The sequence below is a fragment of the Camelus ferus genome, chromosome 13 (assembly GCF_009834535.1).
Source record: "Camelus ferus isolate YT-003-E chromosome 13, BCGSAC_Cfer_1.0, whole genome shotgun sequence".
NCBI lineage: Eukaryota > Metazoa > Chordata > Mammalia > Artiodactyla > Camelidae > Camelus > Camelus ferus.
The window spans coordinates 38,616,276-38,631,123 of NC_045708.1; the positions used below are offsets into that span (position 1 = coordinate 38,616,276).

Below are 14,848 nucleotides of genomic sequence, written 5' to 3' on the forward strand. Positions count from 1 at the left end.
GGGGCTGAGACAGACCCTCTTTGTCTTTAGGAAACGGAGGGAGTTTGGAAGAGCCAGATCAGTAGTAGAGGTGGCAGCAACTCAGACTGATGCTGGCATAGGGTTCTGGGTATAGACTCTCCTGTGCCCTAACTGTCAAAATGACATTCAAAATGACAAAGGATATTTCTGATCGTCTCTACCCAAAAAAACACCCAATTGCTTAGCTTTCATAGCTTCTACCCTGAGATAGAAAGAATTTCACTGGAGAAACTGGATGCTGCCAGGGAAGCCTCAGTAAATAATCAAGCAGATACATGCATTTGACTATTACCAAACAATGACAACTCAGAGTCCTTACTCCTTGTTACACACGTACTTGTATCCCCTTAAAGCCTATAGGTTGAAGCCCTAACCCCAGTGTGACTGGATTTGGAGGTAGGGCCTTTAGGGAGGTAATTAAGGTTAAGTGAGGTCATAGGGTGGGTGGGACCCTAATCCAATAGGACTGGTGTCCTTTCAAGAAGAGGAAAAGATACCCAGTGGTGTGCACACAGAGAAGGGACCACGTGAGGACACAGAGAGAAGGAGCCGTCTACGAGCCAAGGAGAGCGGTCTCAAGGAGAATGCAAACTTGCAGATGCCTTGATCTCTTCTAGCCTCCAGTACTATGAGGACATAAATGTCTGTTGTTTAAGTCACCCAGTCTGAGGTGTTTTGTTACGGCAGCTTGAGCAGACTGATAACACTCCTATAAATCAGAAGTCTCAGTAATATCAAAGAGGGTCATGGGGAGTCCACATTCTCAAAGAAAAACTGTTGAACGTGGGAAGAATAAGTATCCTGCTAATTAGTAATATCTCCAGCTGTGGGGCTCCCGCTGGAAAGTAAACTCCATCAGGGAGATCTCTGCTTCCTTCACCAAGGCACCCACCCCGGCACCAACCACTGTGCCTGGCACAGAGTCGGTGCCTGATAAATGACTGGAAAGGGAATGAATAGCAAATACGCAACTGGGCCAGTTTTTAGAATCTCTGGTCTGTGAAACAGCCTCTAGACCTGCAGCCCCAGGCAACAGGTGAGAGCCCTGGGGCCAAGTGGGTGGGTGCAGAGGCCGGTCTGTGGCTGGGCAAACCAGGGCACAGAGGCACGTCTGGGACCCAGGGAGAAGCCACAAGAGGCAGAGTTCAGCTCATATGCAATCTGACAGAACATCTGTCCAGAGGTGGATGTCACCGGAAATGTGCAAGCACTGACTGATGGTTACCTGGCAGAGCTGTGTGGGACAACGGCTTCCTGGGGCAGGAGACACCTGTGGGGAAGAACCCCTCTTTGCTCCAGGAGCCATTCAGGGCTTGACACTACAGTGTGTATGAACCCTGAGCTGGGTTTTCCCTCTCCAAGCTCTTCCCTATCCTCTGAATCTTCCTCTTCTGAAATGACTGATTCTCTGTAACAGCCAGACACACCTCAGTAAAACCATTTGTCTCTCATGAGGCCTGCAGTGCTGCGGTGTGGAGTCTAGACCAGGCAGTCATCCATGTGCTACTGGGCTCTGCCTGGTCTCTGGCCCTCCCGTGCCTCAGTTTCCCTATGTGTCCCACAAGTCAGGTAGACCAGGTGAGGTGTAGAGGCCCCCTAAGTCCCTGGGCTCCCGGAGCATCCACAGAAGGCAGCTGATGCGTGGGAACGAAGCACATACCTGCTGGGGTGGGGGAAATGCAGCAGCCTCTCACAGGCTAGGGGGTGGCTCCGTGGCGGTGGGCTTCCTGCAGGGAGAAACAGGCCCTGGCGGCAGGTGGGGCCAGGGCCCTCCGCAAGGTCCAGGTCCAGCAGGCTCTTCTCCGAGCCTGGGGTGCAGAGGCCGTAGCTCCCATTCACTACGAAGAGAAAGACAGGAAGAGGAGATGAGGTGAGTGGGGACGGTCTGCAGAGGGCATAGGCAGAGGGCAGTCACTGGGGTACCATGTGGGACAGAGCTCCACTGAGCAACACTAACTGAACCCCTGCTGCGTCCGAGGCCACGGGAACACCTATTAATTTCCATAATCACCAGCGCGATCAGTAATAAAACCCCCAATTCTCAGATGCAGATGCTGAGCTCTAGTGGGTAAATGACCTTCACACAAACACAGAGCACTCCGACAGACCAGACACTATCCCAGGTGTGGGACACATGGTGAGTGAGACACATAAACTCCTATCTCTTGGAGCTTGCGATCTATGACCCTCACACCGACCACCTAACACTCATTTGACAAGGTGCACGGCCTTGCCTAGGGCTGGCTGCCCAGCAGGCTGGGTGAATGTTACTGACGTCTGGAGGTCAAGGAGCAGGTGCTCACTAAACAGCATTTTTTCTTGTTATCTCTGAAGCTCAACCCACGTTGTTTTCCAAACTGCGTTACCCCCATAAAAACACAGTCCACAGTCATTCACATCTCTGCGTCCTCCACGACCTTTCACAGGCTAACTGCCATATGTGCCTACCATAAGCAGATGTGCCTCAGTTAGTCTTGAAATCTGCACAAAGCCCTTAAAAACAACATAAAGTATAATAAAAATGTTAGGCATGATGGGTATAAGCTACGTGCCCTCTCTGGGCCTCAGTTTTCTCATCTACAGTGTGATGAGAAAACTAACTTCTTCGGCTTTCTGTCCAATCACTTGGCAGGGTTATGCTAAGGAGGAAAGGGCATGGGCTTTGGGGCCTGATGAGCTGAAGTGAGCCCTTCTGCCCCCCACCAAGTCTGTGACTCTAGCAAGTCCCTCCTTGAGGCCCACACTCCCCGAGGCCGGTCCCCGTGTGAACCACGGACAGCCACGCCGGTTCTCCAGAGATGCTGCGAAGTTCTGAGAGCTGAGGTGCAGAGCCCCCAGCACAGTGCAGGCACCTAGCCAGCAGTGCACCGGAGTGGAAATCACTCTTATTGTCAAATGGCACTTTGAAAAGTGTAAAGTGTCCCATGGATGTAATAAAACATTAAGAGGCCTAAGGATTGTCCGCTTCAGGGCTGATCGTGAGCCGGTGTCGGCTCTCTTCTCATCTTAATGGTTTACCTTGCTCAGCGTGAGAACAAGGACAACAGAAGTGCCCTTTGCTGAGCAGTACGTGCCGGCCCCGACTCCACTGTCTCATCGGAGCCTCCCACTGCCCTTGCAGGGAGAGAGAAGCATTATCCTCACTGTACAGAGGAGAAAGCCGAGGCTCAGGAGGGCTAAACTACTTGCTCAAGATCACACAGCTAGTAAAAGTTTGGCCTGGATTTCTGGCTCAGGTCATTCAGACCCAAACCCCATGTCTTAATCTCTATGTAATTAAAAAGTGGCCTCTTAGAGAGACAGAAGCCCAACCTCATCCTCCAGGATCCAGCTCCCCTAACCCTAACTCTAGCCCCCTCCCCCAACCCCAGGCAGCATCTTCACAGAAGGCCATGCAGCGCTAAGCCTCCTTGTGCCCAAAGCTCTGGACAGGCACCAGGCGTTCACCTGCCGAGCACTGCAGTCTGCACACGAGGCTGCAATGCTCTCAAGGTCCTAGGGCAAGTGACAAGTCTCCAGACAAGTGTCCCTCTGGTCACCCTCCCAGGCCAAGCACTGGGCCAGTGTCCTGCTGTGAGGAACACTGGCTCCCACTGGCTTTGGCTGCTGCTTGGCCAGCCCCTCATAAGCTTATTTTTTAATAACTTGGTTGTTTTTTAATTAAAAAGAAATCCCCGGTAACAAATATGAATGGTCTGAGTTAATGAGAGCAGGCTGCTGCTCATTTAAGTCTGTCTCTGCTTGGCGGTCTCTGCCTTTTTCAAATCGCTTCTGCTTGAGATTTTACTGTCCCACTGAGGCAAACCCTGGGACTGGGCCTCAGCAAACTGTGGCTAATTTTATGACCATTAATAGCATTTGGAGCAAAGAGAGCTTAATTATCATATGGGGCTGTCCTGTCAGGGTCTTTCTCCCAGAGTCTGTGGGTCAGGGAGGCGGCTCCAAGTTTCTTCTAAGGACCCACCAGGCCCGCTGGGGACCCCTGGGTTACCTACCCCTCCTTCACATAGGAGGAGGCGAGGAGAGATGGAAGGCAGAGCCCCGTAAAGGCACAGGGGAGCCCAGCATGTATCAAGCTCTGTTCATCAAGCCTGACCTATTCGATCACCAGGCACATTTGATTCTTTTAAGTGTCCATCCCTGTGAGGCAGTTCATTACAGCCATTTTCCAGATGAGAAAAGTTGAGGTGTGGAGAAATTAGGTGCCTCCCGCCAGGCTCTAAGGTCCATAAGAGGCAGGGACACAATTCAAACCCAGATCTCCCAGACTTCAAAGCCCAAGTCTCATCCTGCTGCTTCTCAGCCAACTGACGAACATCCAGGGACCTCCAAGCAAGCATCCCCACCCTTGACTCCAGTGAAGATCATGTTAGGGAGCCTGCGGGGCTCCATTGTCTCAATGACTCCTAAACTTTGGTCTTTAAAAAACAACCCTGCCAGGTGGTAAGACCACTCCATCTCAGGCAAGCACTCGAAGGCTCAGAGAAGATTAGGGGGTTACCCAAGGTCACACACAGAGTAAGGGGCTGGGTTGAGATGCAAACCCCATCACCTCCGGGGGAAGAAACAATCATTACTGGACAAATGATTGGAGCCTATTGGTGGCTTCTCCGCTGGACACAGTAAGAGGTTTTCCTACAATAAATAGGCAGTTTTGGGAGGGAAGGAGGAAAGAGTCCTTCAGGTCACAGTTTGGCACTGCCCAGGGCTTCAAGACCACTCAAGCCCTCATCTTGTGTGAACCTCACAGCATCCTGATGAAAGCACTGGCCTCCCCACCTCACAGACGGACATGAGCACCAGAGCTGGCCAGTGGCCACCCAAGGTCACATGGCAATTGCTGGTCTAGCCAGGGCAGAACCCAGGTCTCCCCAGACCCATGCCAGACCCTGCCCTGGGCCACCTGCTTTCTCCGAGACTGGAAATTAAACCAGCAGCTGTGTCCCAGAGATGCTGTCACCACTGGAAAGATGTGGCTACTGTCACTCTGCAACCCCAGGCCCTCCCATTGCCTTCCTGCCTGTTGGCATTTTGCCTCCCTGTCCCCAAGGGTGTCACAGGATCCACCCTTGCTTACTCTCTGTCTCCAAGGAGCAAGAATAGAGACTTCCTCTGGGGAGGCAGGGAAGTGAGAGGGGCTCTGCTGCCCTGAGGCAGGCTGGGGGTGCCCTGGGAAGAGGTCTGCACCCAGCAGCCATGTCTCCCTCTGTGCCACATGGAGCCAAGAGCAGACCTTGGACCTAGCTCTTCCCACATAAATGAAGCTTATTTAGAGGCTGGGAGGGTGAAATGGTCCTCTGTTCATTTTCACAAATTGGTGAGAAAACTGAGAATGTTGGGGTTGGGACTGACTGGCCATCTATTTCATTAACAGATGAAAAAACTGAGGCTCAGAGAAGGAAAGGTACTGCCTTGGTCACATAGTAAATCTGTAGCAGAACCTGGACTGGCACCCCTGGGGCAAGAGTTTGGTTTAGTTTCCTCTTCAAGCCTCAGTTTTCTCATCTTTAAACTAGGGTTAACTCCTCACAAGGCTGTGGTGACAATTAAGTGAGATTATGAACACAATGCATTTGGCGTGGGGCCTAGCTCACATAAGCATTTGAAAAGTGATGGTAATGATAATTCCTTCTTCTATGGACCCTCGGGTTCAGGATGGGGTCGGAAGGCAGGGTCCTGTTATGAGAAGTATTCTATCCCCAGGAAGGTCAGGTCAGATGACCCTGAGGTCAGACTCAGAAAGACAAGCCCCAAGGTTTAGAGGTCACCAACTATAGGACTGGTCAACCTGAATGAGGTCACAGCCAGCAAATCTAAAGCAAACGGGCTCCAGTTACACACCACAGAGCTGTGCAAATTACCGTAATGACTTGGCTAGAAAGTGGTACCACATATAAGGTGACTCCCCACAAGAATTTTAATTTACACTGAAAACTGCCAAGTCTGTATGAGAGGGACAATGATGTATTCATTCAGCATCCCAGCTGCTGCCTCCTTGCTGTCCCAGGAGCAGCCAGTGGCCAAGTCAAGGAAGGCCTACATGACAACAGTTCCTCATTCATGGACAAGCAGACTTCTAGTGCCCACTAGGTGCCAAGCTGGTGACGGGGTTCTGCAGTTTACAGTCCACAGGTTGTTTCACAGCCATTACCTATGAGCTTCGCTACAATACTCAGAAGTTGGCTGGGCAGGCTCAGAGGAGGCAAGCAGTTTGCCAAGGTCACACAGCAACTGTAGGGCTCAGACAACAGACTTTCTCTGTAACAGTCAAGACAGTATGTATTTTAAGCTTTGTAGGTCATACAATGTCAGCCACAAGTACTTGACTCTGTTGTTATACTGTGGAAAGCAACCACGGACAATGTGTAAATAGGTGATTGCACTGTGTTCCAACAAAACCTTATTGAGAAAAAAGCTTACTGGTTCTTGGGCTGTAACACGCCAACCCCAATCTAATGCAGGTGTTAGACATGAGCTTTGCAGTTAGAAAGACTTTCTTGCATTCGTAAAACGTGGAGAATTTTACAGCTGGCGCTGATGACGTGAAAACCATTGTCAGCTCTGACTGCAGGGCCGGCCCCTGGTAGGTGGAGGTACCCCCGGCCTGGCTTGGGGGCCCTCACAGCCCGGGCTCACCTCGGCCGTACACTCGCAATCCCACGACGCTTTGTTGCTGCACTGCACATGCCCTTGCCCTCCAGTCAGGGCGCCTGACATCTCCCAGGCCCCTCTGGGCCCTCAGAGTTCAGCAGAAGTGCAACTCCTTCTGGAATGTTCCATGGTCCCCCCTGCCCTCCCCAAGCTCCCCTACCTCTGCAGACAGCAGTCCCTGAGAATAGCTGCCAATTAGGGTGCATCTGCGAAATACTCAACACGTTTGATCTCTAAATCTCCACATCACCACCACAAGGTGGGGACTGTAACACTCCGCACTGCCACCCTGATGCTGTGCTGTTAGAGCCTTGCTTCCTCAAGAATCTGTGAAATCCTTCAGGACAAGGGTCTTGGAGCTCCAGAGTTGCTGAAAGCAGTGCATCCTAAGACATGATCTTGTCCAACTTACTTTACATACAGAAGAGAAAACAGGGGTCTGGATGGGGGAGAGGCTGGTCCTACTCACAGAGCAAGCAAGTTCTCACGACACCTGGGGTCCATCGGGGATATTCCCCTTACTCCTAGCACACGGTTAGACCCGCAGTAGGTGCTTAGAAACACTGGGAAGGGGGGCAGGAATGACTGTCCAAATTCACTTTTGTGGCTACTATATGTCAGACACTGACTTAGGGAAACAGAACAAGCTTTTGTCACTCACACACACACACACACACACACACACACACCCCTAGGTTGAAGCCTTAGCTCCACCAATAACTTTCTGGCTGCTTGACCCTAGATGAGCTACCTTACTCTTTTGAGCCACAGTTCCTTCATCTGTAAAATGGGGATAAGAATCTCAGCTCCAGGGGGTGGCTGTGAGAATTAAATGGGTAAGACATGCAGAGGTGTGGTACCTGGTACAGTCAGCACTTTAGTAAAGTTCCCTCTCCTGCTTTCATGATAGGCAGGGGACACAGTCACAGCCTCCCTGGGGTGACATGCCTCCAGCAACAGTAGCTTACTTTCTGAGGCAGTGACACCAGTGGCCACAGAAGGCAGCCTCAGGTTAACAGGGTTTTGAGTCTCAGCCTGGGCTCTCCAGGCCCCCCTCTCTGAGCCTCAGCTTTCCCCTCTGAGTAGTGGGAGTGCCAGGCCCAAGCAGGAGGGGCACTAGAGACCCCAGAAAGCTGGGGACACTGGGCCCAGGGAGGGTGAGTGCTGGGCCTCTAAGGACACTCGGCAAAGGCTGAACCTGTCACGTCTGCACTCCAGGGCCCCTTCTGCCTTGGTGCTGCCCCGTCATGCCCTCTCTTCCCTCCTCACCAAACCCAAAGGCCCGGCAACCAGCAGGAAGTGAGGGCTTCCGAAAGAGGAGAAGCAGGAGGACAGCCAAACTTTTTCTCCAGTCTCCACAGCCCGGCGGGGTGGGCTGCTCGGCCTGGAGCTGTCTTGGGGTGTCACAGGCTCCATCAGGGGGCCTGTAACCTAGGCAGGGCCTCTGGAGCTACAGAGCCTGATGCTCAAGGCCTCACGCCGGGCTTATGGCCTCCCCTTTAAAGCTAAGCCAGATTTACAGGGACTCAGGCCAGTAAAATCTGAGCAGGCTCACCTTGGGACGGCGTCGCAGAGAACGAGCCTGCAGGTCTGTCGCATCCAGGGCCAGGAAATGAGTAGCCCAAGGTTGGTTACACACTTGGGTGCAGGTATGTAAGTATATAAGCACATGTATGGGCCAAGTTTCCCTGCACATTCTCTTACTGCTACCTAATTAGCACCTATTGTTGTAGAAAAAAATTAGAAAATGTACCAAGGCAACAATTAGAAAAGATACCACATACAAAGCTACAAACCAGAGAGCCACAGCAGACACACAGGATGGCAGATAAACCTCTGCGGTGTTTCCCTAAGCACCTATATATTTTTTGAGAGAAATAAGGCTGATATTATTTTCTTGTACTCTACTTTTTTCATTAGGTAACATATCATGAATAGTTAAGTTTATGGAGTGCCCGTTATGTGCCTGGCACAGTACTAGGCTCTTTACATGCCAGAACTACTAACGCCATTTTCGAGGAAGAGTAAGTGGCCTGCCCAAGGTCATGCAGCTGGTGAATGGTGGAATTAAGATGCAAGCCCAGCTCTCTCAGCCTGGGAAGGCAGTGCTGACCAGACATGACTTCACACCATTAAGGGAGTCAATGCAGCTGATTACTTCCCCATTCTATTAGTCTGCTTGGGCTGCCATAACAAAATACCATATCCTGGGTGACTTAAACAACAGAAGTGTATTTTCTTACAGTTCTGGAGTCTGGAAGTCCATGATCAAGGTTCCTGCCGATTTGGTTTCTGGTGAGGGCTCTCTTCCCGGCTTAAAGAGAGCCACCTTCTCACTGAGTCCCTCCTACGGCCTTTCCTTACTGCATACATGGAGAGAGACAGAGAGCATGCACATGCTCTGGTATCTCTTCTCATAAGGACACTAATCCTATTGGATCAGGGCCCCACCCTTATGACCTCATTTAACCTTAATTTCTCCCTTAGAGGCCCCGTCTCCAAATACATCCACTCTGGAGGTTGGGGCTTCAACATATGAATTTGGGGAGGGACACAAACATCCAGTCCATAACAACTAGTATTTGTTCCCTCCTTTATTGTCCCTCCCAGGGTCTCGTATTTCCATTGTCTATCAATGGGGCTTGAGAAGGAGACATGGGAGAGCATAGCAGATGAGAGTGCCAATTCTGGAGCCTAACTGACTAGGTTTGAATCCTGGTTTTGCCATTTATTAGTTGTGACCTTGTCTAAGTCAAGTGACTTAACTGCTCTATGCCACAGTTTATGAAGTTAAAATGGGTTCATATACCACATGTAAAGTACCCAGAAGAGTACACCTGGCACACAGTAGGCATTCTGTTAGTGTCTGCTCTCATTGTTGTTCTTATTAACTATATTCCAGGGCAGGCTGCAGAAGTCTGAACCGATCAGCATGGTCTCATCTCCCCAGCCCACAATGCCACAGTGATGGTCTCAGAGAGCTATGTAATGCAAGTTGGTTTAATTAGACAGAGGCCTGGAACTTCCGTTTGACACTGGGGAAAGAGCAGCCTCCACTCCCCTACATGCAAAACTGTCCATTGTGGAAAATTAGCAGACAGTACTTCTGCCCGTTATCTATCTTTCTGGGGCAACAATGTATGTTAGACATTTTCACCACGTTTTATAACTCTCTTATGCTCTTTTCTGAATTTTCCATCCTTTTTTAACTTTCATGCTTCAGCTAGATATTGCCTACTAAACTATTTTCCAATTTATGAATCTTTTCTTTAACTGCATCTAATCTATTAAATCCACCTTTTGAGTTCTTAGATTTTTTTGTACTTTTTAGTTTAAATTTTTCCATTTGATTAATTTTTATAGCTTTCAGATACCTGTTGAAATTCTTTATTTGGTAATCTATCTCCTTGAACACAGTAATCACAGTTATTTTATTTTTTCCTTTTTTTAAAAAAATGGCAGAGTGGGGATTGAACCCAGGACCTTGTGCATGCTAAGCATACGGTTTACCACTAAACTATACCCCCACCCCATCACAGTTATTTTAGATTCTGTGCCCAAAAAACCTAATATGTGAACCACCTGTGAGTCTGTTTTTGTCATGTTTTTCCCCCTCTTGGTCCTGCCTCCTGGTATCTCTGGTAATTTCTGACTGAATGTGCAACATTGTGTATGAAATTTCTACAGGCTCCAGATGATGTCTTCCTCCAGAGAGAATTTTCTTCTGCTTTTCAAAGGCAGCTAAAAGAGAGGAAGATCATCTTTATCCAGTCCAGAATTTCACTGTTTTGAAGCTCGGCTTTAGGCTTGGTGAAAGTTACTCTCCTTCTCCTAGGATGCGGCCCTTCAGGGGCCCCAGCTGGGAGCTTGGGATGCCAGGGCTCCTCCTCCCTGGTTGACACTGAACTTCATAAGCTCCCAGAACTTGAGGCTGTTGAAAGTTTTGCTTAGTTCCTCAGCCTCTTAACTGCCGTGCTGTTGAACTCTCAGCCACATAGCCCATGCCGCTTAAGAACCAACAAATATCTTGGAAGGAAAAGTAATACTGAACATTCAGCTCACTTTCTGTCACTTTCTACCTCCATGGAATTTTGGCCCCTCAAGATCTGCCTATCTTGGCGGCCCTAAACTCCAGTTTTTGTATCTCTAGCACTTTAAGACTGCAGAAAGCCCTGTTCAGCTCTCCAACTCCTCATCCTACACTTGCAATCTGGCAAATGCCTGAGAGGAAGAAGTGTTCCACAGTCAGATTCACCTCAGCATATTTCCCTTCTCTACAGGGTGTTGATCCCTCAAGTCCTGGCCATCTTGGTAGTTCTTTGATACTTTCAAACAGTTGGATTTTACATTTTATTCTGAGGGAAGGTTAGTCTGATACAAGCCTATTTGCTATAAACAGATTCAAAAAGCCCCTTCCAACATATAATTTTAATGATTGCATAGTGTTCCATACACGTTTGTACATACTTTAATCTATCCTCCATAGTTAGGATTAAGATTCTTTAAAAAGATTAAAACTAGAAACAATCATGAAATGAATGTCCTTATAGACTTGTCTTCATGTCCATCCATATTTACAGTCTTAGAATAAATTCCTAGATGTGAGATTGCTGAGTCAAAGGACATGAAAAATCTTCAAGAATTCTGCTATGCACTGTTCAAACTGCTCTCCAAAAGGAATATATCAATTTGTCAGCAGTACAGGAAAGCACCTGTTTCCTTGCATTCTCACTACTCTGGGTATTCTCATTTTTTTTTAATCGGTTAATGTAGCAATTCAGGGTCATTTATAATTGAAAAGAATATAATAGAAAAGAGAGAGCCTGCATATCCAATAATACAAAAATGGTTACATAAACTACAGTAAAGTTACTCAGCAGAAATTTTATGTAGCTATTAAACATAATAAAATCCCACCATAATGCAATAAATGTGGTCCAAAAACTTCAATTCCTTAAAAATGCAGAGCTCTGTTATCCTACAGTTAAGTTTAAAATGCTAGTTTTTTGGTTTTTCCAGTTAATATGTGGGAAAAAAATGTTTTCATTTATTAGACATGTCAGAAACAGTCCACTTATCACAAAGTACACACTACACAAGGAACTGAGTAAGCCTCTCAAATGCTCATGACACAATCACTTCCTAAACCCACCAAACTTCAGAGACGAGAAGCACTCTTTCTGTACAGAGGGTGGACAGAGGACAGGAGCAACTGCCAATGGCCAATTGTGTTTTATATGAAGCCATCTAATCACAAGGCATCTCATCATGGATTTTACTGCATTTACTAAAGGTTTTAATTACAAGGGAAAATATTTGTAAGAATTATCTGAAATGAAAAAGAAGATTCCAGGGGGAGGGTATAGCTTAGTGGTAGAATGTGTGCTTAGCGTGCACAAGGTCCTGGGTTCAATCCCCAGTACCTCCTTCAAAAAATAAACAAATAAAACTAACTACCTCCCCCCACAAAATTAAAAAAAAAAAAGAAAAGAAGATTCAAAATTCCATACACATAAAAATAACTTGAACAGTAAATAAGATGAAAAATAAATCAAACACTTATAATGCATTCATTCATCTAAGATATGTATATTGAATGTCTACTCTGGGCCAGAACCAGGCACCTGGCACAGGAATGCAGTGATGAACAAGAAAGGAAAATCTCTTTTTTCATGGTGTTTGCATTCTGATTAGAGAGAAGACAATTTCAAAAGTAAACTACATAAATATATATCAAGTAGGGATAAATGTGAATTACAGTAAAGGTAAGAAGCTAGAAATTGTGGAGAAATGGGGACAATCAGGGCAGGGCTCTGAGGGGCTGACATCTGCATAGAGGCCTGAGTGAGGGAAGGAGGGAGCCATGGGGACACCTGGGGGAAGAGCATTCACACAGAGGGAGCAGCAGGTACAAAGGCCCTGAGGTAGGAGTGTTCTCCAGGGTAGGAACACAAGAAGGCCAGGTGTGGCTGGAGCCTAGCGAGCAAAGGTAAGAGAAGCAGGTGATGAGGAAGCCGGGCCTGACTGGTAGGGTCTTGAGGGTCCTGGGGAGGCTCTGGGTTTTATATGATGTAGCAAGAAGCCTGGAGAGCGAGAGCAGGAGCCACCAGACTTAATGGTGTGGAAGGATATCTGAGTTTTGTATTGAAAAGACTTGAGAATTAGAAGAGTAGCTGCAGGGAGAGTGGTGGCTTTATCATAGGAGTGCTTTTGAAAACCTCCATTCTTTTTTGGGGCGAGTACATCATTATTCTGATTTCTGATTGTAATGGTGGTAACATGACAAAACTCACAGAACTGTTCACACACACGCACTCTTAGTGAATTCTACTGTACGTAAGCGTTAAAATATTTTAAAATCTCTGTATTACTTATTTCAAAATATTTCATGTTTTTTCAGTAATTTTAAAAAGCTGGGCCAAAATCCATCCTTGAGAAGAGACCAAAGACAGAGCTGAGATAGACTGCTCCCCCTAACTCGGCACAGACCATCCTCCAGCACACACGTCTGTGAACAGGCCCCTGCCCTCCCAGCCCACCGCCAGCAATTCCAGGGTGGGAGAGTGTGGGTACTCCCAGATGCTGGCCCAGAGGACCCCTGGAACCCTTTCTCTTAAAGGCTTGCAGAAGAGGACAGCCCTAAGAAGACAGCTGCCTTCACATAAGGTAAGACAGCTGACAGGAGGAGGTGCAGCCCAGCGAGTCCTCAGGACCCAGAGTCCTCTCCTCGGGCTGGGTCTGCTGGAGCCTCTGACCTCTCCCCGCTTGCCTCTCCAAGACTGCAACAGGCAGTCTCCTAGCCTCCTCCTCCTCTCAGGTCCTTCCCTGGAAAGGTGGCACCCACACTAGGTATAATTGATTGCTAGAGTCCTCAGGCGCGCGCGCACACACACACACACACACACAACCAGGTTCCAGGTTCAGTAAGGAGAAAGCAAAGCAGAAGCAGAAGAATGCACGGGAAGTATTTAGCATATTTAACTATTTCCCAGGGGTGGGGCTAAGGTGGTCTAGCAAAAAATCTCTGATATTCCTTAAAATTCTCAGATTCCGTATTTCATCACACTGAGCTATTATGGCTCCAAAATTTAAGATTAGGGATTTCCATGCATCTGGGATTCTAAAATTCCATGATTCTCTCATTCTGAGATGATGTAATTTTTTAAAGCTAAGCATTTAAATTACTGTGCTTCTAAGATTCTATGATGTTATGGATCAGACATAAGAAGATTCTCTGATTTTGAGGCTGCAAAACCCCATGCTTCTCAGCTCGGAAGGCCTACCACTTCCTAGGGTGCCTTGAACCCCACATGAGCCCCTGCCTGGCCCAAATCATCAGGGAGTAATAGTTATGGTCACCAAAAACCCTTTGTTTTTGTCCAAGCCCAAAACAGCCAGGAAAGTAATGGGATGACAAGAAATCCAGAGGAAATGGCTGTTGAAATCTATAAAATCTTCTCAAAGACAAACATATTCCATCTGTGATTTTTCAGTAAATACATGACCATAATGTTTATTTCAGGCATATATTTATTTCATGTTTGGCCTTCTTTTTGACTCCCTCCCCTTAAATCAAGCTAATTTGTTAACTCCTGTGTCCATGTCATTTTTTTTCCTTCTAACCAACAAAATGTCCCCCCAAACTGCTAAAAATTATGTAAAACAAGAAGGAAGACATAAAGGCAATGGGGAGAAATAAATGCCCAGCTCCAGGCAGCTGCGGGTGGGTCAGGGCATGTGAGATGCCAGCACCTTAAAGTCCCTCCCTCCATCTCAGGTCTCTTGGGGAAGGATCAGTTATTCTGAGAAGATACCACCAACTTGTGGAAGACGCCTGGACCTTCAGGAAAGGATACATTCAGAGATGCAGCACAGAGCAGACAGTGGGAACAGTTCCCTGTACCTCAGAAAGGCTCAGAGTTTCTAGACTCTTGGGAAAGGCTGGCAAAGTCTACTGAAGAAGTCATAGAAGTAGCTTTGGTTTCTGAAAAACCCCCTCTCCTGGGCCCCAGAGCTGAAACCACTCAGCTCCCAGGGCCCCTCCTCCATGAAGCCCTCCCTGACCAGTCATATCCCACAAGGCTTTCTTCTCTTCCCCCCTGCCATCCCTGAGGACCTCCAGCCAGTGCTCCAGTCTATACCCTCACCCACCAGGGTACGAGGCGCCCTCCCTCAG

General features: G+C 48.0%; 1 protein-coding gene across 6 annotated transcripts in view; it reads right to left on the bottom strand.

Annotated features, from left to right (window-relative positions):
• Positions 1-14,848, bottom strand: part of GLIS1 (GLIS family zinc finger 1) — a 210,960-nt gene that overhangs the window by 81,955 nt on the left and 114,157 nt on the right. For all 6 annotated transcript variants that reach the window (XM_032494319.1, XM_032494318.1, XM_032494320.1 and 3 more), the window contains exon 3: positions 1,682-1,859. In XM_032494319.1, the coding sequence (XP_032350210.1) occupies positions 1,682-1,859 (178 nt within the window). The remainder of the gene's footprint in view (positions 1-1,681; positions 1,860-14,848) is intronic.